Below are 26205 nucleotides of genomic sequence, written 5' to 3'. Positions count from 1 at the left end.
AAATGTTACTTTTAATAATCATATAATATTATTAGGAGTGGACATATAACCATCCATTAATATTTCAGGAATATTATTTAATATTATATAATTTTAGTAAAATATTATTAAAATGTTATATTTAATATTCTGAGAATATGCCTAAAATATTATTTAATATTAAATAATATTATGCGCTTATAGGGCAGTAGCCAATACGATGGCAAGATTCTAATCTAGCTAGGAATCCAGCAGGAAAACAAGCATCGTGTGCCGCAGGCTTTAGATAGTGGATGATCACGTGACCGGCATCGTTGAGATCAAAGTTGCCGATAAAAGGTGCCAACACGAAGTATTCTTACTGATTATGTTTCCAAGTATGTGTGTAATGAGGCATATCTTCGTTATGCAACCAGAAGCAACCGCAACTAAGGCTGTTTTCGTCTTCTGATCCTTGTATGTTTAACGACGTTTAAGATTTAAATTGGGAAGACTGACGTCATTTTGCTTCATTCGAGTGAATATTTACTTCTAGATGGCGCAGTGAACATTGATCATTGGAAGTATAGGGTGTCTCATAAAACCAACTTCACACAGAATACAGACTACAGACCACATATCGATACAATGTTATTAACCATACTCTTTTTGACTGCATAAATTTTACTTATCGAGATAAATATAAGATTATAACATACAAAAAAACATAAGTGAATCAGCAAATTATAGTAGAGAGCCTAAGGCCCAAGGTAATAATGTAAACAGTACCAAATTCAAAATGTTGATTTATTTACTTCTTAAGTTTTTGTGTACATAGCTACCGTAGCTTTAATGGTAGGTATGTTAAGCAGGTTATATAAATAAGAGAGTTTTTATTTTGCTCTTTTAATATTTTTTATAATACTAGATTTTGGGACGCCTTGTATATGAAAACTAATGAGCTGGGATTTCCTGTGATTGGCTCTGATACGTATTTCAAGGATAGAGGTCAGTGTGTTTTCAAGGTTCCAAGAAATAAAAGTATTAACACAAAGAGTCCGTAAGCTATATATATTTTCGTCTTCGAACGACGCTGGCGATTTGATAATCCAATGAAGTTACATCTTGCGTCGCGGTGATGCGATTGTGACGTTGTATCTGAGTTCTATTTTAATATACGTGTCATTTTTCTGATACAATAATACTTTTTTATTACAACAGTAAAGTGTAATTACATTTTCGGCCATCAACTTCGGAATTGATATTTTCAACAAAATGCTACGTAAGTATACATCTTTAAAGAAAATCAATCTCTTTTAAGAAATTAATATTGATCTTCGTAGCTTGATTGCATATGTATCATTCAAATCTATTTTAGGCAAATATTTCCAATTTTTGTATGAAAAGAAGTAATAGCTGACTATTGTTTTTCGCATTGTATATGAACATTGTATAAAAAAATTGTCCTTCAAAAAATTTTTTTGAAGAACAATTTGAAGAGTTTCATTATACTTTTCAAAACATTTGTATATACTAACAAATTTTTTTAACATATATGTTTTATTATGACAAGTTTTATTGCATTTTCTCTATTGTTTGTATAAAGTGAAAGCTTGAAAAATACAAAATTTGTGGATAAAAAATAGAACATTGATACATTGGATTATTTTGTTTCCTTCTCATTTTTGTCTTTCGTTTTTAATTTGCATTTTTTTAAATAAAAAAATTCAAAGTGAAACAAATTCTTTATTTAATTTTCATGAAAATAATAAAAGTAACAGAAATATGAAAATCTAATTAATATGATAAAATATATTTCTATAAAAAGATTATAAATTTAGTAGATAAAATACAATGGTGTTAAACCTGTAAAATATTTTTAAACTCAGTTTTTTACTCAAGCTTACAAATTGTCCTATATTATGTTTTTTAATTAATTTAAGTTCATACTTCTATTAAATCACGCATTTTAAATGTTTTATGTAGTTAAAAATATCTTTAATGGTACGTCTTTATATGTTTTTGGTACATCTTTATATGTTTTTGGTAAAATTAATTAATCATAAAAGAGAATGCTCCTTTTTCTTTTTTATGAGAGAGAAATAATAATTACACAGTAATACGTAATTAATAATCTTAAATATCTTTATTGCTATTATATATTTTATTGGTGATATGAAAAACTATGAAAAATAAGAACTTGTTTAACTTTGAAGAAAACATTATTTGTCTTAAAACTTGTATTTCTTAGCTATATATTTACTCTGTGTGCACATAAAATAAATACATAAATGTAAGATCAGTAAAATGAACTTTTTAACATAAAACAAATACCAAAATGTAAGATTAATTAAATTATCTGTTTCATCAAAACTAATATTCTTATAAAAAAACATAGCAGTATAAAAAATTATTTTATAATTTCCTCTTTCTGTCAAAAATATGATCATTCTGTCATTACTTATTGTGTTATAGTATTTGATGCAATTTAACATATTTTTTTAAGAGAGAAATGGAAGAGAAAAAGAATAAACAAAACAAACTGTTTAAATTAAAGTGCAAGAAAAGCTATATTTTAAAATATTAATATATTGTATTATTTATAGGAATTGCATCAATATTCCTGCTTTTTGCCATCTCAGCAATCATTGCTCAAGATTGTGAGAATAAAGATACACAATGTCCCACACCATCGAAATTTAATCAAGACACCAATTGGCAGTCAGCTACTTCGGTTTACGATTTCCATGCAAACAACATTTTGGGCAAAAATGTCCCATTGGAGAAATATCGTGGTCATGTTCTTATTATTGTTAATGTAGCCAGTAACTGTGGCTTAACAGAAAGCAATTATAAACAACTCCAGCAATTATATGATAAATATAGCGAAAAAGGTTTGCGAATTCTTGCGTTTCCTTCTAATCAGTTTGCTGGTCAGGAGCCGGGCACTTCTGAGGAAATATTAAACTTCGTGAAACAGTACAATGTTACTTTTGACATGTTTGAGAAAATTGATGTAAACGGAGAGAATGCTCATCCGCTGTGGAAGTGGCTAAAGACGCAGAAAGGCGGACTCATTACCGACGCAATTAAATGGAATTTTACTAAATTTATTGTAAACAAAGAAGGTAAACCAGTGGAAAGATTCTCTCCGACTACTGAACCATTAAGTATGGAAGAAAATTTGAAAAAGTATCTTTAAGTTTGTACAACGCTTGCTTCCTTTCTTTCTGTATTTTATACATATTTTTAATAATTTTTTTTATTTAGTATACAAATATAAAATTACATATGCATATAATTATGTAATATTAACAAGGTACGGAGGATTATCTTTTTCCTTTATTATATAATCTTTTTTTTTAAATACTTTGTCACATAATGGTGTATGGAAAAATACGTTGTATTCAAAGATAATATAAATAACAAAAATAAAGTTATTTTATAAATATACTATATGATCTTGCGATTACTTGTTCACCGAAAATTTATAGATATTCATGTTTATATAAGATGCATAGAAATATTAAATTTTCTTCTGCATGGGAATTAAAAAACTTCGATGTAATGAATTACTCAAAAACACTTTGTATTCTTTATAAACTGTAAAATTACTTAAAAATATTTAATTAATTCATTGCTTATGAACCTATATATATCTACTTTAATTATCAGTAAGAATGACATCTGTTTATATTCTTTATTGTATTCTTATTATTATATACAAAAATTATATACAAAAAATTAAAGAAACACTTGGCGCTGCTAGATCACAGTATAACATAGTACTAAAAACACGAATGTAATATTTAGAATAAGAAAAATAAGAATTCCTACGAGAGTAAAAGTATCCACCATGTATATGCGATTAGATTATACAGTAATATAAGTTACGAAAGTCGTGCAAGTTACTAGGTTTAGATCTAAGATAAATAAATTTGTAAGACATGTATTAAGGTATTTAGGAGAAAAAAATATTAAAAAGAAAAAGGAAATAAACAGTAAATTTACTTTTATTCAGTATAACATTCAGATTAAATTCATTATTACGTTAAAATTGTAATTATCTTTCATTATTTATTTTTATTAAGGGGATGCTGGAGCGACGGCCGAATTTGATCGAGGTCGATAATACAGATTTTTTAATTCTAAATTCGATAATGGTGACATCTTTCATTCATTTCTTATATTTATTATATATCGTTGTGTCTCATTGGGTGCATTCAGTACCACGACCGCTCACTGAGCGCTCAGTGAGCTCTTGTATCTGCTGGTCTATATTTTTAGTTCTAACGGAATATGCCAATAAGATGCAAAGCGCTTACTGAGCGCTCAGTGAGCGGTTGTAGTACTAAATGCACCCAATGACTACATTTACACCGTGCATTAGGTCGCGGCTTATACAATAGATGTCCTGTTTATCCTGTAGGTTAAACAAAGGCTACGTTTACACCGTACGCTTAGTCCGTGATCTATACAATAGGTGTCTTTGTTTAATATACAGGATAAACAAGGACGTCTATTGTATAGGCCGCGGCCTAAATGCACGGTGTAAACGTAGCCAGTGACACCTATCGTATAAGTCGCGGACTAAGCGTATGGTGTGAACGTAGCCACTCAAACGCATTTATCTATCCTTATAAAGGATATTGCAACGTCATTTCTTTCAAGATCGAGTATCTACGTTAGACATATTTATTCTTTGTTTATCATTCCGAGTCGTCGTTCAGCATTCATATATACACGTAATTTGCAGGTATAAATCTTTCGTTTTAAGCTTTTAATCTTAATTTCATAAACTCAGTATTGTTTGTGCATGTAAAACGTTGGGTGCTGAACTGTCGTTTTGTCCATAGGAGTTATAAAGTTTTTGTATTTGTAAGTATTTTGTAAGAAAACATCTATGACAGTAAGAGTTGAAAAAATGTAAATTTTTAACTTTTTCTCGATTTTAATATAATCCACTGCAGCACCACCAAATTTTGCGTCTACTTTAATCCTGTAAAAGGATTTTTAATTCCGTTCAGTAAATTCGAAATTTATATCGATCTCCAATGTCCTTACAATTTGATCACTCCAGCATCCCCTTAAATTTTTTAAGTATGCACTTTTGGTTTAATAATAAAAAATTGAATCCATGGCTACGTTCAGTAGAGAAAACTAATCAGTTAGCGATTAGTGATTCTTCAATATAATTGGTTCCTACTTACTTAGATCCAGTCAAGAATTAAAGGCAAGAATGAATTATATTAAAGAATCACTAAGCGCTAACTGATTAGTTTTCTCTGTTGAACGCAACCATTTATTATTGATTATTCCGCTTAAAAATAGTTATTAAATCTTGTTAGTTCTTTACATGACATTGTAGTTTTTAAAGATACGTTATTTATTATATAAATTTCTAACAATATAAATGTAAACTGTACAAATGTAAACAAAATTCATCTGGGTTGTCTCATTGTCCTATTCACTCTTGAAATGGTTATACGTATGGACGAATATAATACATGCATTCCTTAATGACTTTAATATAAATAAATATAGATTTAATAAATTATATAGAATTTCATGCAGTTTCTTTGACACTGATGATAGCCATTTCGTGATCTGCTGTAATTTTATTTCTTCTATTGGGTATCGTGATTGCATCCTCACAGGTCTAAAAGGAAGCAACATTTAACGTTAATCTACTCATAAATCTCGGTAAAAAATATACATTATATGAACATTTGGTAAACCTTTACGTTAACAATACAGTTCCGATGACTTTGACTTTGACATACCACTACCAATGACGTATCATTACCAATAAATTAGACATATAATAGACCTGTTCTTTTTAGCTGAACTTTTCAACCAGTTTCTTTCTTCCTTTTCTCTTCAGGAGGAAAGAAGAAGAAGATGAACTGGTGCAAAAGTTCAGCCAAAAAGAACAGGCCTAATAGGTTTAGGTTGAACTTTGTCTCGTTTCACATTGATATTTGTAAATCCATGTGGAACCTTACTTTTCGTTGTAAAATATGTTGAGAACTATACTGGAGAAGTTAATATATAAGTTCGACACAAAATTGGATACAATATGAACTGATGAGACTCAGTGAATAGATTACAATATGTCTCTTATAGGTTTACTGTTATATTATAGTATGATATAACAGCTTTTAAGAAAACGAACTCTTTTTTTATTGCATTTGTACCGTCGTTTTATGTTTGCAGATCATGCTGTTAGGAACTAAGTTTAATGAGGAAGCAGGAGCTTGATATCTGCTGTAATGTTATGATTAAGTTTGCTAGCGTACTACTGGCGTACTGCTAGCATTTTGCTATTTGAGTATATATACCAAAATTATACTTTAACTTTAAATATCTCAAAAATTGTAAAAGATCGCCGATTATATCATAAGGAAAAGTTAATCAGCGTCATAACCTTGACAACATATATCAAGGTCAAAGTTAAGATCATCGGAGCTATGTTTGTTTTAATGTAAAGATTTACTAAATATTTTCTCCTTATACAGAGTCCTTTTATTTATATATTTTAAATAATATATTAAGATTTCGTTTTCGCTGCAATATATTTTATTTTACCTCATTCAAATGCAACCGCGATCAAACAAAACTTCAATTAATACATACATGGTTGAGTGTAATATAAACCGTACATCGTTTAATATTTGATTGAATATAGTTGTATGATCTAAAATATAAATACAGTATTAGCATATTGGAATCACATGCTTAAATATATGAATTAAAATATTAAAATAAATGAAAGATATTGATTCTCTATACCATTTTTTCAAGACTAATAAACTAATAAAATAATATAAGATTATCTATAAGATATTATAAGAAAACCTGGGAAAAAATGTATTATATATAAATTATATATAATTATATAAAATTATAACACTAAAATAACTATTGTAAAATAAATGCAACAATGGCCACTTTTAAAACGTAAATGCTAAAATAGTACTTAAGATGGCCTATTTATCGGCCACAGTGATGCGTTTATCTTACTCCACAAATACAATAACAATAACAATGAATTACCCATAGTTTCTTGTTGTAATTCTACCTTATAGGAAGGATTGTCGTATGCTGACGTTGTTTTACGAGGTGATATGTCAGCCTTACTACTTGTTCGTCTTTTCATCAACATCATTGATAGAATCAAGGTCGATAATATCGCTAAAGAGGCCACGATGGCTACCACCACTAGTGGACCATAGTAATCTCCATCATGTAGAGGAAGCGTTGCAAATTTTCCGGCTAAAGAAAAGATTCTATATACATAACTTCATAATAAAGATATAAAAAGATAAAGTTATTTTAAAAATTATGCTCTTATTAAGGAACAAGGATGGAAAAAAAGATTGCATTTTGTAACAACCAAGGAAAAAATGTTTTATACATAATTGTATAAAATTATATAAAATTTTATATAATTTTATAATGTAATTGTATATAAATGGACATATTTTATATATAATTGTATATAATTATATACATTGATATATAATTATCAGGGTTGTATAAGTTACTTTGTTACTTTTAGTGAGTAACGCGTGATGACAATAATTGTTACTTTTCAAAGTAAAGACTTTTCCAGCACAACCTTTGCAACGTCATAACATTTGCATGATATATACATGTTTTATTTATATAAAATTGAAGGGAAGTAGTAGGAAGGGTTTCTAAGTGGCATTATACAATAAATTAATATCATGCAATCTTCCTCTTTGAATTTTTATAAGAAATCATAAAAATATTAAAATGTTTTGAGTGAATAGTCTATTGATCATATCTCGGTTGATTATGTTGCAATTGATCACGTCCTAATTGATTAAGTCGATATTAACTAGGTCCTGATTGACCACGTTACAAATGACTACATTGAAATTGATTACATTCGGACTGACCACGTTCCGATAGGACGCTTCTAAAATTTTTAGAAAATAATCTTATTATATGATGAATATATATTACAATTTGAGATTAGACCAATTAATAAACTCTAAGAGAAATCCTATTTTTGGACAAAGTATATTTTAGTGCTTAAATATTTCAGTAAGAATTTACATACATTTTCAATTCTGCAAATCATACACCGAAACTTTTTTTAATCTTGAAACGTAATTAGGAACAGAACTAAAGTTGTAATATCACACATTAAATTGACAAGCAATTTTTAATATTAATAAGTAATTTAATAATAATAATAATAAGCATTTTTTAAGAAATAAGAATGTTAATGAAAATGAAAATATGATAGGAGAAGGGTCATTCCATGTCTGTCTATATGAATATTGTTACCTTGTTGAGCCACGGTAATCGGTAAGAGAACACCTGGCTTAGTGACAAAATCCTGCACATTACTTTTTTTTATTCTGCCATTTGTTAAATAAATTTCAAGCCATAATCGGTATCTAGTCCCAGGTTTTAGGTCATTGATCATAGTTTTAGCGTGAGAGTCTCTTTTTGCAATTTTGAAGGTACTAGTATCTTCTTTGCCAGTGTCGCTCTGGTAAATCGCACGATAAATATTCACGTATTTATCCTCTGGATAAGGCACACCACTCCAGGATACTTCTACGTCCGTTGATTTGATAGTTTTAACTTCAACTTTTACATCGAAAGAATAGGGATCTGGTTCCATAAACGTAGTTACCTGAAACTACAATAGATAATAATTTAACATTAATATTTCTTTTGATTGTCATTTTATTTCGTAGAAATGTTATGTAACCGTTAACTGTTTATCTTCAAATTTTTATATTTATGATTATTATATAATAAATAATAATATAATAGCATATTCAGATAGTACAGATGATTGTTATGCAAAAAGATTTTTTAAATTAAAAAAACTATAGAGGTTTAATTATTTTTGGAACCTAGCACCTCACAAAATATTTTCAGTAATAATGAAATCGCCAATATCAAATAATTTCAATAATTATTAAAATACTTTACCGTTTTTTCGCTCATTAACTCCGTTAATTGTCCTGGGAACGGTATAAAATAAATACCGACTTCATATGTGGTTGATGGTTTCAGGTTTTCAATTACGTAATTCGTTACTGCACGATGGATCAATGGTGTTGCTGCATAAACTTTACTATCATATTCTTTATATCTTAGTTGAACACCGTCTATGAATTGCAATTCGTATTCCGTGAATTTCTTCCACATAACGTTAACCCAGGTTGAATTCGTTTCTGCTATTCTAAGTTCAGCGTCAATTGGTATTTGCGGTGGCAGAGTCGTTACCTCGACATGTTTTTCTAACGTTCGCACACTGTAAATTTTGCTGGTTGGACTATTGGCTAAGTCCTTCAGTTTCACCGTAATTTTTACTTTGTATTCAGTCATCGGTTTTAGATCACCTAATTCAAACTCAAGCTGGGGTGTTGCGATTAAGTTATTAGGAGGCGCAAACACTTGTGCTTTCCACGTGGATGGATCGAAATTTCTATAAGACGAGAAATTCTATTATTCTTATAAGATATTCAGAGATATAGAAAATGAATATCTCGTATTCAATGTCACAAATAAAATAGAGTTTGAGAAGTTTCATCTTTTACGATTGTTCTCCATATTTACGTCTTTATTTACGAGAAATTAGTTTGTATAGAAAAATGTAAAAGAGAAATCTAAATCCAGAACTTAAAGTAAAATTCTCTATAACAAGATAACATCAAACTGATATTACAAAAGTACCATAAATATATTTGGAATGTACGATAAACATATTTGATGGAATAAGATGAAATAGTTCCTCAATTGTGTCTCATTTTAGAATAGATATTTAATTAAAGAAAAAAATAAAAGGAATAGTATGTATATTATTTCCGGCACTCAGCAAAATGTCTGCGTGCGTGTATAGTGGAATAGATTAGTATTTAATTAGTATTTAAAATTATTATTCTTTCTGAACTTCTTTGCTCTTCCTGAACTTCTTAACTTTAATTTAAAGTTTAAATATTTTCCGCATATTCCCATGAAATTTGAAAAGATCTTTTTACATAATTTGATGCAGTGTTTCAATACGTACGTTTTATCACTAGTATATTGTAGCTCGACTCTTCCATGTAGTCCCACTAAGACCTGAGGTACAGTAAACACTAATCGAATTGTATGTTCATCTAATGCTTCCAGTATTTGCATTGTAACTTCATTGGAAGGAGATGCGACTGGAAATCCAGTTATACTTCCAGGTAGAGAAAAACCTGGAGGTACAATGTTATGGTCCATACCTATAATATATCGGAAGATTTATTATATCTGTAGCAGTAGTAGAAGTCAATTTCTATCTCTGTTAAAATTCAGAAATATGCGAGAACATATGGCAAATTATTATTTGCGCGCCAATATGGATTAAATCTTTTCTCGAATATTTTGTTAATTAACAATGGTTGATTATAACTCTCAAAACTTTGTGCCATATTTTCTATTATTTCTGTTCTAATTTCAGACTGCAACTATATAAATTCAATTCTTTTTAAGAGTTAGGCGATGCATACGAATATCGAGGTATAATATTTCAACAAGAATTAGAAAAATTAGATATATATATAAGTTTATGACTTATATTCAATTAGATGAACTTTTTTAACAAAAAATTGTGTTAGCACATTTAAAATCGATTTAAAATACATCTGTGTAAAACAACAAAACTGAAAATTAATATTATTGTATTTCTTTGTGCTTTTAATTGTTTCTTTTGTTTACGTTTTAATATAAATTTTGCTCTATTGCCTTTTATAAAATATCTCCTTTTTATACTATTCTAATTATTTTCAAAAATGAATTATTTACTCTAATATTCCTAGCTTGAATCTAATTTCATCGTATTTCTTCACAAAGTCCACGATACGATTTATTTTTATTATTAAAAAATCAGTCTAAATGTAACTCAGAAAATTAGAAAAATTAATTAAGAGAGTGAAACAAGAGGTAACGAGCCTGGTATGATGTAAGTGCAATTTAATTCATAATTAATCGTATTATGTCTACAATTATTATCCAAACGTTTTGGTATCAATCAGAACATCTTCAGTGAACATAAAAACTTAGAAAATTCATAGAATCGTACAAACTTAGTCAAGCGGTAAAATGGATGTCACTAGATTGAATATACAAGTTGTGCCATCCATCAATGGATGTACAAATTGTTGCTGCAATTATTCCTTCTTTACATACTATTAAATCGAATTTTTTTTTCTTTCCCGGCCTTGAATCAAGAAACATTTGGAAACTAAACAAAAGTTGTAATAATTTCGTGAGAAACGGCAAGCGGTAAGAATATCAACCAAGTGATGTTTGGAAAGATAATCATACACTATTAAATCCATGGTGGAATTAATTGTGAAAAAGACACTAATGGAGAAGTTTTATTTTCGTTACATTTTGTAGTCATACAGTTCAGTAGCAATTCTGATTTCTAATTCCAAAAAGTTATTTATTCGCCCAGATGGCGCAGAAATACTACTTCACAGAGGAGACTGTCCATATTCTGGTACCACAAGCATACGTATGGTAGATTAATTTACCATGGGGTATCTCCCATACGTACGGGAGGTAGACCCTGTCCCGATTTTAGAATGTTGCGCCATCGGAATGAATGAATATGGTAATTAAATTGCACTTACATCGTGCCAGGCTCATTATTTCTTGTTTTACTTAATTAATCTTATCATTCATTTTCTCATCTCCATACGTTTTTATAATTTCAAGATTTTTTCACGACCACAGCAATTGTCTTTAATCGCAAATATGTGCTGCAAATGTATGTTTTTCAAGAGCATTAATATATAAGTTTCTTTTGTAAATGTATAAAATTTCTTGAGAAATATATCTACAGCACGTGTGACGATATTCCTTATCGAAACTTAAAATAACTTTTTCTGACAATGGAATACTATTTGTATATGTAATATATACGTATATGTAAATAATATTCTTATTATAACCAATTAAAAGAAGAATGCATTTTGCAAATTGCATGATGGAATGCATGGGAATGCAATCAAATAATAAAATTTAATTTCTCAATTAACTATATAAGTGGATTTTCATATAAATTTAAATTTTGTAATCTAGTTACAAAGGCATATAATATTGTAATTTCATAAATTATGAAAAGTTACGTAATCAATAAATGTCGATAACAAAAACATTATTTTACTTTTCAGCAAGGAATATCAGCTCATTTCCGAATGCTAATAAAAATTTTGTATATTATTTTTTGTGATGATCAGGAACGAACCTGATTGACTGGACGTTTGTGCTGCGAGCGGGTGGTTCAAGTGCGTAAGTCCTGAATGTGATATTTGAGCATCTATATGAAGTGGTACAGTTGGCAGCGGGCCGTTTGGAACATTATAAAGTACAGCAGGTTTTCTGGAATAATCTTGGAAGGGTCCAGGATTGGGATCGTGCTGATTGATGTGTGCTAATAGTTCCTCAATTTGCTGAGGAGTATTTGGAATATTGGGCGTGTGAATGTGATAAGTGATCTGCCCATTTTCATCTTTATGCGAAAAGCTATGATATTTCGTTGTCTTTTTCGATGTGGTAGGTGTCGTTCCGAAATAAACGGATTGCGCTTGATCATTAGACAGTTGTTTCTGACCAGAGATTTGTTGGTGAAGGTCATATATACCAGGGTAATCTTGAGGAGGGGTATGATTGAACTGAATTAGATCAGGGTGCTGCGAATTTGTCAGGTGATGTAGTTTTTCTGGTAAAGTCTCATAATCAGGATTTTTTTTATTTTGTTTTGGCCGATCAGACAATATCGAAAACGGTTTTGACTTTTCTGCATCAATAAAGGGATTACTCGGTGTGGTCTTCTTTTTTGAAATTATAGGAACAATCACATTCGGATCGATTAAATCGGATTTAACAGGGATTGAATCATAATAAGGAAGACCAATTGCTGTGTTACCATACTGATTATTAAAATTAACTTGAGAGATGTTTTCTCTATTACTAGGGGTGAATAAGAATCCTGGTTCTGATGTACTGGGATGAGAATGTAACGGGATAAACTGAGCTTGATCAATTGGATGATCTTTTGGTGAAGGAGCTAATTTGTTTAGGTTCAATGAGCTTGATTGATTTTCATTAGGATATGGAAGCGTCGACGTGGCTTTATCAGGAAATTTATCAAGTACTAATGGACCAGGAAAATACTGATCAATTATTTCCTTGTGAGGTCTTAGTTCTACAGGTTTTTTCGAATCAAGTTTTGATTTTGATTTTTCCCTCAACATCGGCTTTACGGAATAAACGGGTAAATGAAAAATGTCTTCTACATTGAGATGAGTGGATAGGTAGTCAGGACTATAAGGTCCGTTATAAGATATTATAGGATGTCCTGGATCCATAGGATAGTGAGGAAGTTTGTGAGTAGTAGTGTCTGTTTGGGTTTTATCGGTTTTTGAATTTTCCGAGAAGAAAGAAGTACTGTGCTCCGGTTCCTGGCTGGGCTTGAGCATTTCCGACTTGTTATTCGATCTTTTGATATTGTCAATTGTTTGCTGATCAAACGTGTTTGTAGCTAAGGGGCCGGGATACGCGGTCGTCACGTTCAATCCTGCAATAAGTAAAGTTCCATTGTCACAGAAATTGTCAGTGATCAGTCACGGGTTGTCTAGAATCCATGCATATTTACAGCGGAATTCATGTACAACTTTGTCTTCATTCAGTTATGCATTGTCAATGCGAAAATGTGAAGTATGTACAAGAAGAAAAAAGAAGTAGTCCGAAAATGTAAATTTCAAAAAAGATAACCTAAAGCCATTATATTGCAACGCAATAAAAGAAAAGGTGCTATTTAAAGTAGCAATTTCGCAATTAACCCAGACATTATATGGACAACAGTTCTTTGATACCAAGCGCTGATTCCCTGAAAAGCCGAATGTGGAGGTAAAATTTATCCCCATTACTCCTTTTTCACCAATCAGCGTTCGGTATCAAAGAGCTCTTGTTCGTATGAGGATCCAGGCCTATGTACTCGCCTAATCAGCAGATAAAGTTTTTATGGTTTTTAATTGAGGGAATTGGCGGAATAAAGGCATAATTCTATTTAGGCCCTTTTTCCGGAGATTAGCGCAAATAAACAAAGAATTAATGTTGTTTACATTAGTTAAATATGAACGTGTTTCGATTGTCCTGTGGTGGTGAAAATGATATAATCTATGGAAAAAGGGCATAAATGATTTAAAATTATTAATAAGATTTTTATCAGAGAGTGAACGAAAATGGTACGATAATGCGTTTTCATTACAACATATTTATATTAAAAAATCTTACAAAAACTCATCAGATGATGATTGAACATTATTTCAATTTATTTTGTACGAGTAAAATGTATTTCATATTCATTTTGTATTTCTTCTAGAAGAATGTGAAAATAAAAAACATTTCTGCAGTTCATAGTCTTTTCTTTCTGTCGATTCTTACAATATTATAATCAATATTCGGAAAAAGGGACTAACAATAAGTGCATTTTTTAAATTGCAAATGACTTTTTAAATATTGATCATAATAAAGAAATATTATAACATATAACTTCTCAAAGATATTATATAAATATACATTTAATACTGTTCCCATTTGTGATAAAATAAAAAATACCAAGTTATTTAAATTTTTATCAAAATCAAGATTTTGTAATTAAGCCTTTATTCCGCCCATCCCTTCAATTGTAACGTTTATTTTTCATTAATTATACACAATTTATTGTAAAATAATATTTATTAACAATAAGTATCTTATTTTTAGACCGTATAATGTGAGAAACAATTAATAATAGAAATTCAACAGTCTGTACCGATCGCGCGAAGCTAGATCTTTAATGCTTCAAATAATTCAATGTGAATTATATATATATATATATACTATGTATATATGTACTTGCATACATAACATATTTGTAGTCCTTCAAACTGCGCGCCGAATTGGTTTTCCGGTTCTTATAAACGCAATTAAACTGCTGGAATAATATCACAAATTAAATTAAATTGACAAACAATTCTTAAATAATTTTGATGCACGATCAGGCATCATATTAGGAAGATGATATTGTGCTGAAAAATTGTAAATAAATTTATTGCGAAAAATATTATTTCGGCCGGGAGTCGAACCCGAATCTTTTGTATTCCGTACGAGCGTCCTCAGCCATTAGACTACCGAGGCGTCTAATGCCTAGTAGTTTAATTGCGTTTACTTAACACCAACCCACGCGGGTTGGTGAAATAAGGAGCAGGCCTAACCAAGCTGAAAATCGGCTGAAATGTGCAACTAAATCTCAGCACTGCTCTACTCCCTTTTCTCGCTACTCACTGTTCGTTTAGGATCTGGATCGGATGCTGGTCGCGCTTGCTCAGCGGGTTTTGGAGTGCTGGCTCGCTTGGAATCGTGATCGGAAACAGAATAGGATTTTTTGATCGCGATTGTCGTTTTTATTTCGCGTTGTTGGGTCGCATCGTAATTTTCCGGTTTCCCTCGGTATTTTTTCCCAGCATGCGAGTCGCGAAAAACTGGTTCTCGGCGCTCTCGGCGATACTCGGTTCGGCGGTCTTTGCGCTTACTCAGCTGAGTTTAGAGCTCTGTATGTTAACGTCGTTAACTAAAGATTTGAGCCGGTAACGTTAAGAACGCATATTGTGGGGGTGCATCGTTACACGTCATTAGAGAAAAAGTGCAAACCAATCACAATGTTTCAAATTGAGATTTGATAAAACGTATGTGATGGCCAGACTTATTAAAGGATCTCTAAGTTGTATTTGTCTTTATCGCTATCTCGCATAGTCATCGCAATATGAGACAAATACCTACGTATGAAACACATATAGAGACGTTCTTGTTCATATCAATAATTTTTAGTAAAACGGTGGCTATATAAAGTTAAAAGTTAATCACTAAAATCGTAACTTTCAACTTGGCATTTTGTTGCAAATTATTATTTTTGAGAAAGTTATGATCAAACGATAACAACATCATTTATAATATTATGACAATAAAACCGTTTGTTTCGGATGCCTACAAATACAGATTTTATGTCAGCCGTGAAGAACGGATTGGCTTTTCTGAATGTTTTATATCTTCGTGATATATTAATATTTTTTAATTTGTTTTTTAAAATATACAGTATAACATGTAAATTTTAAATTCGTATTAGATTAAATGTTTTAAATAATTTATTAACAACACAATCGCTAAAGTTCAACTCTATTTTTCGACCCTGGTATCCCCCCTTAAAAACATCGCACAATATTTATCATTCCAAATACTGCGTGCATTTTAAAGGACTGAGTATCAATCGGTTGTGATTAGGATAGATTGGGAAATAAATATTTCATTTCCATTTATATTGTTGTTTACCTGGCAGTTGTGCCGAAGGATGGCTGCAGGTCCACTGAGTGCAACATGGATTAGTAGGTACATGCGTCAACGTTGCTTGATGGGAAGGACATGGTAAATATGCAGGTGGTAGGGCTGGTACAAATTTGCAAGCAGCTTGACAGGATACATTGCCCATCTCGCAATAACAACGTCTTTCGCAGCCAGTGACGTTCGAAGGTAACACGGTCCAATTTTCATATGTGACTCCTTCATAAGTACAAGAGCCATTGTTCCTACAGTGTACTTCCTAGAATTTGTTAATATTATTAGTATTAGAGAATATAGAGATTTGTTAAGAAAGATTAAACTTTCTTTTAGAATTTTCGTTAAGAATATAATCACACAAAATTGATATTATATAATATCAACGAAAAACATTATTTGAACAAACTTCTATCTTAAAAACAAAATTTAATGAAAATTTCACGAACATTTGATTTTTTTAAATATTTTCATTTTTTCATCAACATTATTTCATACATAAACAAATAAATTTAAATATCGATGTATATGAGACATTTGATCCCTTGCAAACCTGCTAATTCGAATTCATCAGGCGTATTATATTGAAATGTCGCAGGTATATTTTTTAATTCGAATAGCATTGGATTAAATTTATAGTAACCATACGGTATTGAGAAAGTTTTGTTATTTTTATCTTTTTCGGCCATCGTTATTTGATAACTAGAGGCGCGGTTAAGAGTGATAAAATATTTAGCGTTATCTAATTGATCCAGAATGTCGCGATGTTTGATAACGGGAATCATGCAAAGAACGATTTATATATTTCTTATTATGAAAGAATAATTAATTATATATCAATTATCAAGTTATAATTTAGGAAAGAATGTCAAAGAACTATACCTGAGGGCAGCATTGTGGTGCTTCTGGAACAAAATTCGCTGGAACCGTCTCCCAATCTAAACAGTTGGGATCCAACAGATCCAATCCAAAATCTGTAGGACATTCTATCGTAGCGCATTCAGATTTGCCATCCTCTGTGCAAGTGCAGAAAGAGATACACTCATCATACCATTCAGCACCAACTTTATATGATTTTCCTCTGTAATTGCAAGTGTTCTTGTCTGTTATTTTCTCCGACATGTTTGTCGTCACTACTTCGGCTGGCAGGAGTACTTGTATGGCTGGCCTAGGGATACTTGTATGACTTCCTTCTGCCACGCGAACAGAATACGTATGCGCGGGTTCCAAATTCGAAATAATACCATCTATAAATATATATAAATATATAGCTTTATTTTTCACACAAGAAAAGATAAGAAGAAAAGAAATCAAATTCGAAAAATAGGAAAAATTAAAATTGGTTTTTGGAATATTATTAGACAACGAAAATACATAATTCTGTAATTATATCAATGAATTTAACATAATCGGATTGGTTTGAATAGATGATAGAAATTTGAATAGAAGGAAAACGCTAGAACCGATTAAAGGAGCATATACAAAAAAACTTTAACTGAGAATATCAACACGCCAAGAGAGAGAACAATAAAGGAAAAGCAATGGGAGGAATCATCACAGGAGTAAGGAAGAACATTAAGAAAGAGAACGAGAGCAAGGTAAAAAAAATAAAGAAAGAGTACAAGTAAGAAGGGTAATTATAGAAAAAGATATATGGAAAGTAATAACAATATACAATAAGCAAGGAATAATTGAAGTTATGAAGAAAATCAAAATCTTAGTGGCTGAGAATAATGAAGAGAATCTTTTAATGTGGGGGGGAGGATGGGATTTTAATTTATAAACAATAAGAATCTTATAGCGTTTTTCATTGACAGAACTAGTGCGCACTCATTGCACATTAAAGCTGTTGTACATAAATCGACATAAAGATATATGTTTAATAAAAATATAGAAACGAATTAAACCGTGAAATATTCGATAAATACTTTTTACTGTGCTATTTGATAAAATATTCATTGGGCATTTTATCAATTGAGATATCTCATTTTTACATTTAAATTTGAATAGTGTGCAACAGCTTTGATGTGCACTGAATACTAGTTTTGCCAATGAAAAACGCTATTATTGGACCGTACATTTGAAAATTCGACAATAAGAAATAGAAGTAATGGCCATGATTATTTAAGTATTAAAGATCTAGCTTTGACCGTTGTGGTCATCACTTCTACCTCTTATTGTTGAATAATATGTATACTGAAAGAATGATAAATACCGAATAAGGGAGCCTCTCATGACCTTGATCTTGTTGTTAGGATCATGACCCTGAGTAACCTCCAACAGGTTTTAGTCATTGCTCGTTATTCGTTAAAAAGTTATTAACAAGAAAAGAATTATATACTTTGATAGGAATATCAGAATATCTAAGAAAACACAAGGACATAAAGATTTCCAAAAAATTATCGTGAGATTTAGATGTGGAAATGAAGAACTACGTAATAGATTTTGGCGTGAAAAGAATATTTGTAAGCTGTGGTATATTGATACTGAATTAATCTATGAAATCTAGCATTAATTCTAATTTATGTAGAACAAAAAAAGGATTTCAAATAGAATATATGATAGAATAATGATAAAAACAATTGCAAAGCATGAAATTCTCAAATAAATTCGTAGTCCAAAGTCACTCGCATTTGTTACTTTTCTCATTTATATACGGCGATACTATACAGATACTATATTATAGTTAATAATGATATCTTTATATTTATCAATAAAGATTTACCTACCTTTATCAAGATTTTGTTGTCTCCATACATGATTGTTTTGTGAGATCTCTATAGTGACATCTTGAGGATTCTTCGTCGATAATTTTAATTTGATAGCCGTCGAGTTTAAAACCTTCACATCCATCAAATGTACATTCAAATCAGTGGAATTCTCTGATTTAACTTCGTGTTCGCTCAAGGTAACGTCGCAAAGTGTAACTGTGCAACATTTATCTCTAAAGATCAAGATAATTAGCTATTACCTTATACTTGTAAATTATTTCATTTTGCAATTAAATTTGCGCGACAGTTAATTTCGTTTGTTAAATATCATACCCAGGATCGATTAATACGACACAGCGATCATGCTGATTGGTTACGGTCTCGTTCGGAGGACACTTGGGCCTAGGTTTACATTTCAAGTGGCCGCCAGCTTCGCAGATGCACACTCTGGAGCAGCCGTCTTCGACACGTTGTCCTATAGTTACTGTCTTGTTGTTGAATACGCACGTTTCATTTGATTCAATATCTGCGTCAAATTCATATGTATATGTATATATATATATATATATATGTACAGTGAGTGCAAAAAGTATTTGTACAAAGAAAATATTTTTTAGTTTTAAAAAGTAAATATTATTCAGCGAGAAATGTCATCGAATTGATGTCAAATATATAGAAAAGGCAAGCCATCTTCGATGACCTTGACCTTGACATATATTGTCAAGGTCGTGACCCTGAGTGACCTCCACCAGGTTTCAAATGGTGGTCGCTGTCCGTTACAAAGTTATGAACAAAAGTTATGAACAAAAAAGTTTGAAAAATGATGTCTTCTCTAGTATGATGAAATTTTCGACCGAAATTTTCGATCGAAAGAAGATTAGTACGACTTATTAGAAGATTAATACAAATAATTGCAAAATGGTTGGGTGTTAATAAGTGTCTATAAATAAATTAATGGCATTTCTGGAGCAATAAGAAAAATAAAGTCAAGTAAACATACCTGAACCTGCAGGACAGAAAATAAGGGCGCAACACGGTTCTTCAGCGACCAATTTTTCTTGACACAAATGATCCTTAAGTTCTCTGCCCACTTTAACGTAAGGATAAATACACAACGGCTGACAATTCGTAATTCCACTCTCAGAGCATATGCACTTCTCTTCGCAGTCGCGGACAATGTTTTCACCTACTGAGTAAGTGCGATTTTCATGGATACATACTGATGCTTTCGGAAACAACGTCGAAGAAATGTTTGTGGTAGTTTCGTTATGTGATGCGATATACTCTCCGCCTATAGACAATTGATCAGATTGTTTAAACTCTCGATAAAGATTCTTGAGGATTTTGGAAATAATTTCCAAGATTTTACAACATAGAAGCTATGTATTTCGCGGGTTATTTCCGTGTCTATATCCATTCATGGAATGCCAACATTTCGTGAACGACAATTTATTTCATCAGAGCAAGGAGTAGCCTATTCCTCCTTTATATATCCCTTTATAATGCTGTTTAGAGGTAGGGGGGAAGAAGGAGAGTAGGGGAGGAAAGAGAATAGGAGAAGCAAGAAGTCAATCTTGATCGGAGTGACTGGTCTTCCACATTCTACTTATGCTGTAGCCATTTTCTCTGTTTAGATTATTGGGATGTTTTTATATTTTCACAGCCTCTCTGTAGTTTCTTTGAAAGTATGATTTAGTAGTGACTATCAGGGCCAGCGTTATAGTGGTATCATGAAGCATCCACACCCAAAATTTAGCGTAGTGTCAAAATCCACACCTAAGAAATCGAAGAATTGGATTAAAAATCAAATATGATACAAAACCCTTACGGAAAAAAACTACTAGTGCATAGCAGTTTACAGTAGTAACACTACTGACATTAGTAGTATCACTACTGATATGCAATAATCACTGTTGAACCAGTATTACTTCTAATATAGCTGCGCAGATGGTATACATCCCTGCATAAACGAACGCAGTCTAGTAGTGTAATAGTAGAATAGTGGTCGAATTTACTACTGCACTATTGCATTAGTAGTGACGCGAGTAGTTTTTTTCCGTAAGGGAAGCAACTAAAGAACTGTTCAATTGGCCGTACTATATAAGGTGTTCCATTAAGATTACAAAGAATAAATAAAAACAAAAAAGGTTATTACTTCCTAGAAATCTGACCACCTATTTCGCTCTCTCTCAAAATACAGAGAGACTATAGAAATACAAAAACATCCCAATAATCTAAACAGAGATGGCTATAGTATAAGTAGAATATGGAAGACTATTCTCTCGATCACTCTAAATTGAGCTCTTTCCCTCTTTCTACTCTCTTTTTCCACCTTACCTCTAATCAGCGTATATAACAAGCGTATAATACAAAAATCCCTTGATGGAGTAGGTCAGTATCAGGTTGCCTCTCACCCTAATGAAGTGAACTGCAACGTTTACGATATCAATAGCTCAATAAACTCATAATCGAACCCAATATTGATGGATAAATCGAAATCGAATGTGTTAAAGTTTTATGAGCAGAAATAGGGACACATGATGAGTAGATATGTGGACACCGCGATTTCTGTTGAATAGAAATACGTACATTTTATGCATTACGTTTAATTCACGATTATTCATAACAAAAGCCTTTAAATGATATTTTTTCATATTTAATATATAATACGGTTCGTGTAGTAAGTAATCACACTTTTTCGTTAATTGTTACATAAAAAAATTATTTAAATTTCTGTTTTTGGTACAATTTGTCTTAAATGAGTAGAAATAGGGACATTCACACCTTACTTGAATACAGCACTAATAAGCAGACACTTATTAAAAACGAATTTTCGCTTTCGGCAAAAATCTCTCGAATTTACATTTGACGGGTCCAAGTTACCCAAGCCAAACTTTTATTGTATCACAATTAACATCAAGACAACAACGAAACAATTGCAACACGGCAATCGACACAGAAAGATTCCAAGTTTTTTTATCCCCTCATTTTAACTCTGCAATATTAACCGTACAAAAATTGCGGCCGACTAAAATTTTCACCCGGTCCAAATAACCCATTCATGTATAGTTGAAGATTAAATGATAAATCTTAAACTTAGGAAATAAAAGTTTAAAATTATCTTTTACGACCGTGAATTCATCCAACATGAAGTAAATCTTATTTTTAACTTTATGTATTGATATATGAACTAAAATAAAGTGAGTTTATTTCAAAAGTAGCTCACATAGAGCATGTATTGTTGTAACAATAGTTCTTTTTGTAAATTGTTTAATTTACGAAATGTGTTCTTTACATCAACATAATTAATTTCAAAATACGTTTTATACTTATATAATAATCTAGTAGTTCTTCTGTCTTACCAGCGTGAACTATTAACAAGAACAAAAAAATTGATATCTGTTATTTATGTTTCAACAATTTTTATAATATTTACCTTCAACTTCTTTGTCATTCTCATCCATGCTGATGTCACTGAGATCCGTGATATTAGCGTGCAATGAGTTCATTGGCTCCGAGACAGTGACATTTAAGTCTCTGCCTCTTGATGATATTGTCTCTTCCGTCATTGGAATCCCCACTGTCTTACTTGTCGTATTCTGGATTGCTTGACTAGTTGATAATATCGTCTTCGTTACAGCGACTATTGGTACTCCGTGAAGAAGAAATGGAGTCGTTATGTTCATAGTGTTTATAGGTTTTATTATCGCTGAAGATTGATCGATTTTTGTCTCAGGTAAAATCGTGGGTAAAATCGGTGACATTACTAAAGTGTGGGAGTCTACAACCTCCTGCGGATCATCATTGATGACGGATTTTTGGTATTTTTGATCGCCTTTGACTTTAAAGTCCATTACAGACTTTTTCTTAGCTTCAGTTGTAATCTTGATGTCAGCTTCTTTTGTTGGATATACATTTTTTAATTCTGTTGTATCATTCCGCCATTCTGTACGAACGGACTGCACTCCTAGAATATCTTCGCCATTGTTATCTATTAATAAAAATAATATAATTTTTAAGAAATTTAAATATCTCTTAAAATTATTAGAAATATTTTACTTCTTTGAAATTAATAAATTTTTAATGAACATCCGATTCCCCCTCCTCCCCCCCCTTAATAATAGATAACGTCTATGGAAATCGAAAAACAATGTATTTCTGTAAAGAATTGTATAATAATAGCTATAGGACACGCTATATTTTTGTACACTATACCAGCTTTCTCAGATTCAAGCGGTTATTTTCATACACAGTTTTTGTAAAAATTCATATTTTCTAGCAAATTCTTTTTATAAAATGCAAGAGATTGTAAAATATGATCACGATAACAAGATTTAAATATGCCTGACATACTATAAAATATAAATGTTTGATTAACGAGGAGATGATAAGAATTGTAAAATGCCAAATGAGATAAGCCATAGATCATTTGAAAGGGGAGAGATTGCGTGTACTAACGCTGTAAGAGGATTTGGATAGTTAGACTTTTGATTCTGATAATGGAACTTCTTCGGCTGTTGAGTGAGTCATTTTTCAAAACACTATAATAAAATATTTTTTTATTAAGTAATTTCGTTATTATAATTATAATTTCGTTTCGAGTTATAAGGCTTAAAAGTATCAGTACCACTGGCATTAGTATTAGATTAACGGTTAAAACTTTTGAATGTTGTTCAGGATCATGACCTGGATAACATTTGTCAAAATCAAGGCCATTGGAGATTGTAATTCTTATTTTCATTTTTATGTAAAGATGAATTTTTAGTGCAAAAATGAAAATAAAATGAAAAAAATATATATATATTCATCTTATGTTAAATGAACATAAAAATTTTAGTGGACCGTTTGGAATATGTGAAATATATTATATACGACACAAATTTTCCAATAATGGATGCATTCAAAATTTATCAAGTAAACGTAAATATTGGTCCATATTTATATTTTTAGACATTTAATAAATTCAAATAAGTGAAATTATTCTTAATTAAATTTTCGCAGAATAAGACGGTGTACAATTGTTACTGAGTAACTGGATATAAATACAAATAAATATCTCTAAATATATATAATAAATGAAATATACTATTGCGAATTATACAAAAAAACACAATACCAGAACTGATTTTCTTTAATTAGTCCGATATGACGCGAATATTGCAAGAGAATCTGAGAAAACCGGGCGCCTTTTCTACGCAGTCATTAAGGTCTCCGGTTGCTTCATGCAAATTTACGCGTTTCATTCACTGCTTTAGTGAATGCGCCTTGTTACTCAAATGAAACAAAATGCATATCCCGATGAATGTCTTATTTAAAATTAAGAAGTAAAGTCCAAGGAAATTTATGAACTTCTCTTTTTTTCATTCATCAGTATTTATATTTTTATTTACATGTAACTCAGGTATATATATTTGAGGGATACAAAAAACATAAAAGAATATCTTTTTAAAGAAATATAATTTTTTAGACATAGGAACTATTAGAAGATTTTAGATTCAGGAATTTAAATAATTTTTAAAAGAGAGAATTATTTTATAAGTTTTCTTATGAGTTATGTAGATATAATAATCATAAGAGGACAAGGTCTTATTTTTTAAGACTTTTATACGAAGATATGACACGTTTTTTACTGGTATTGCTATATATTAACAATTTCAATATTATAATTAACGTGCCTACTTTTGAGCAACTTTTTGTTTATGAAATATAGTGATTTTAAAAAATACTTTCTTATATTATAATTTTTTTCTATCGCTGTTTTATTAATATACAATTCAAGATACTTTCTTCAATCAGAATGAGTTTATTCCTTGAGAGAAGCTTACCGGGCAACGTGGTAATTTCAGTATTAACGGCTGTTAAGGAAAAGGTGACTCTGCCTAAGAGGCAGAGACCCAGCAAGAAACATCTTTTCTGGATACGCATCCTACCGCATTCTTCTATACAGATATATACCCATAAACACTCGTTCGTTTTATGCGCACTCACTAATTCTTCAACAAAAAGATCAAACGATCAAGAAAAAAATACGGATCAAGAAAAAAAAATATAAATCCACGTTTTTATTCTCAGTGAGTTGCTGCTCGCGATCAACAACGCGTGAACCAACAACGAGGGAACAACGGACAATCCGTGACTGACTGAAACGAGTTTCAGAGTCCTGAATAGCAAGGAGAGAAAGAGAGAAAGAGAGAACAATCTACTTCATATGTACATACGTATGTATATGAACGGGGCAGGGGGAGAGGGACTGAGAGAGAGAGAGAGAGAGAGAGAAGAGATGAGAGAGAGAGAAAGAGAGAGAGAGAGAGAAAAGAGGGAAGGAATTTGCAGAGTTTGTAATTCTCGAAACACTGCCGGAGACACCGCTGAAAGCACGCGTGTACGGTGACCGATTGACTGCCGCTCTCTCTCGTTTCGTTGGCGATCCATGCCGAGGCCGGAGCTGTAGTGCTGTACAACGGTGAACGGGATTCGCCTTCTCTGACGAGTTTCGCATTGGCCTACCTCTTCTTTGTGTGTGTGTGTATGTCTTCTACCATGAGCCCGAGTATGGCTATGGCCACGTTAACCTTGCTACAGGTCGTATATATTTGTATGGCGCCTCAGCCTTCTTAATACGCTAAGTATATATTTTGAAATAATTTTTAAAAATACTGTGTTTTGTTTAAAAATCCGAAATCGTGACTACTACTCAGACACAAAATATTTATGACAAATATTCGTAAATAATATTCTATTTGTCTTTTTGAAATATATATAAATATTTTGTACATATTTTATATAAGCTTAATTTATTCGAAATATTATTAAAATATAGATTAAAAATTTTATATATATTGTAATATTTATGATAGGTATAAGGAAATATTTCTAAAATACAGTGCCAGCCAAAAATTCTGGGTCACCTAAATAACTTCTGAATAGTACGAAATATAGGATTGAAACTTATAGAAATACAATGGAATAATAAAATCTATTATTTAACCTTGAAAGTACTTACCTTAACACCTTCGGAAGGTGGAGGAAAGAGAGATCGGATAATCTACAATTTTTCATGTTAGAGATTTGTGATAATGAGGGCTTATGGTGAGGATGTGAGAAAGATAAGAATTCGTGCGGGCACGTTTACTGA

At 31.2% G+C, this 26205-nt stretch overlaps 2 protein-coding genes across 5 annotated transcripts; one reads left to right on the top strand and one right to left on the bottom strand.

Moving 5' to 3' along the window:
• Positions 1 to 309: 309 nt before the first annotated feature.
• LOC108729786 (Glutathione peroxidase homolog with thioredoxin peroxidase activity) lies at positions 310 to 3247 on the top strand. The gene is made up of 4 exons (XM_018459081.1): positions 310 to 435; positions 515 to 728; positions 887 to 1240; positions 2565 to 3247. Exons 3-4 carry the CDS (start codon positions 1234 to 1236, stop codon positions 3158 to 3160), a joined length of 603 nt encoding a protein of 200 aa, XP_018314583.1. The 5' UTR covers positions 310 to 435; positions 515 to 728; positions 887 to 1233; the 3' UTR covers positions 3161 to 3247.
• Positions 3248 to 5409: 2162 nt separating this feature from the next.
• On the bottom strand, positions 5410 to 25236 carry sas (stranded at second). Of its 4 annotated transcripts, none has more exons than XM_018459130.1 (13): positions 24896 to 25236; positions 22507 to 23061; positions 20071 to 20361; positions 19404 to 19596; positions 19089 to 19303; positions 17242 to 17606; positions 16357 to 16624; positions 12233 to 13564; positions 10019 to 10220; positions 8938 to 9436; positions 8278 to 8638; positions 7040 to 7233; positions 5410 to 5617 (listed from the first exon to the last, which is right to left on the bottom strand). In XM_018459130.1, exons 1-13 carry the CDS (start codon positions 24993 to 24995, stop codon positions 5525 to 5527), a joined length of 4668 nt encoding a protein of 1555 aa, XP_018314632.1. In that variant the 5' UTR covers positions 24996 to 25236; the 3' UTR covers positions 5410 to 5524. The 4 variants fall into 4 exon arrangements, with proteins under 4 accessions (XP_018314632.1, XP_018314634.1, XP_018314635.1 ...); XM_018459132.1 differs by having other exon boundaries at positions 20077 to 20361; XM_018459133.1 differs by having other exon boundaries at positions 5540 to 5617; positions 7015 to 7233.
• Between the last annotated feature and the right edge of the window lie 969 nt (positions 25237 to 26205).

Source organism: Mycetomoellerius zeteki, unplaced genomic scaffold (genome assembly GCF_001594055.1).
Source record: "Mycetomoellerius zeteki isolate Tzet28-1 unplaced genomic scaffold, Tzet1.0 scaffold79, whole genome shotgun sequence".
NCBI classification, from domain to species: Eukaryota; Metazoa; Arthropoda; class Insecta; order Hymenoptera; family Formicidae; genus Mycetomoellerius; species Mycetomoellerius zeteki.
This window is presented reverse-complemented; position numbering and strand designations above follow the sequence as displayed.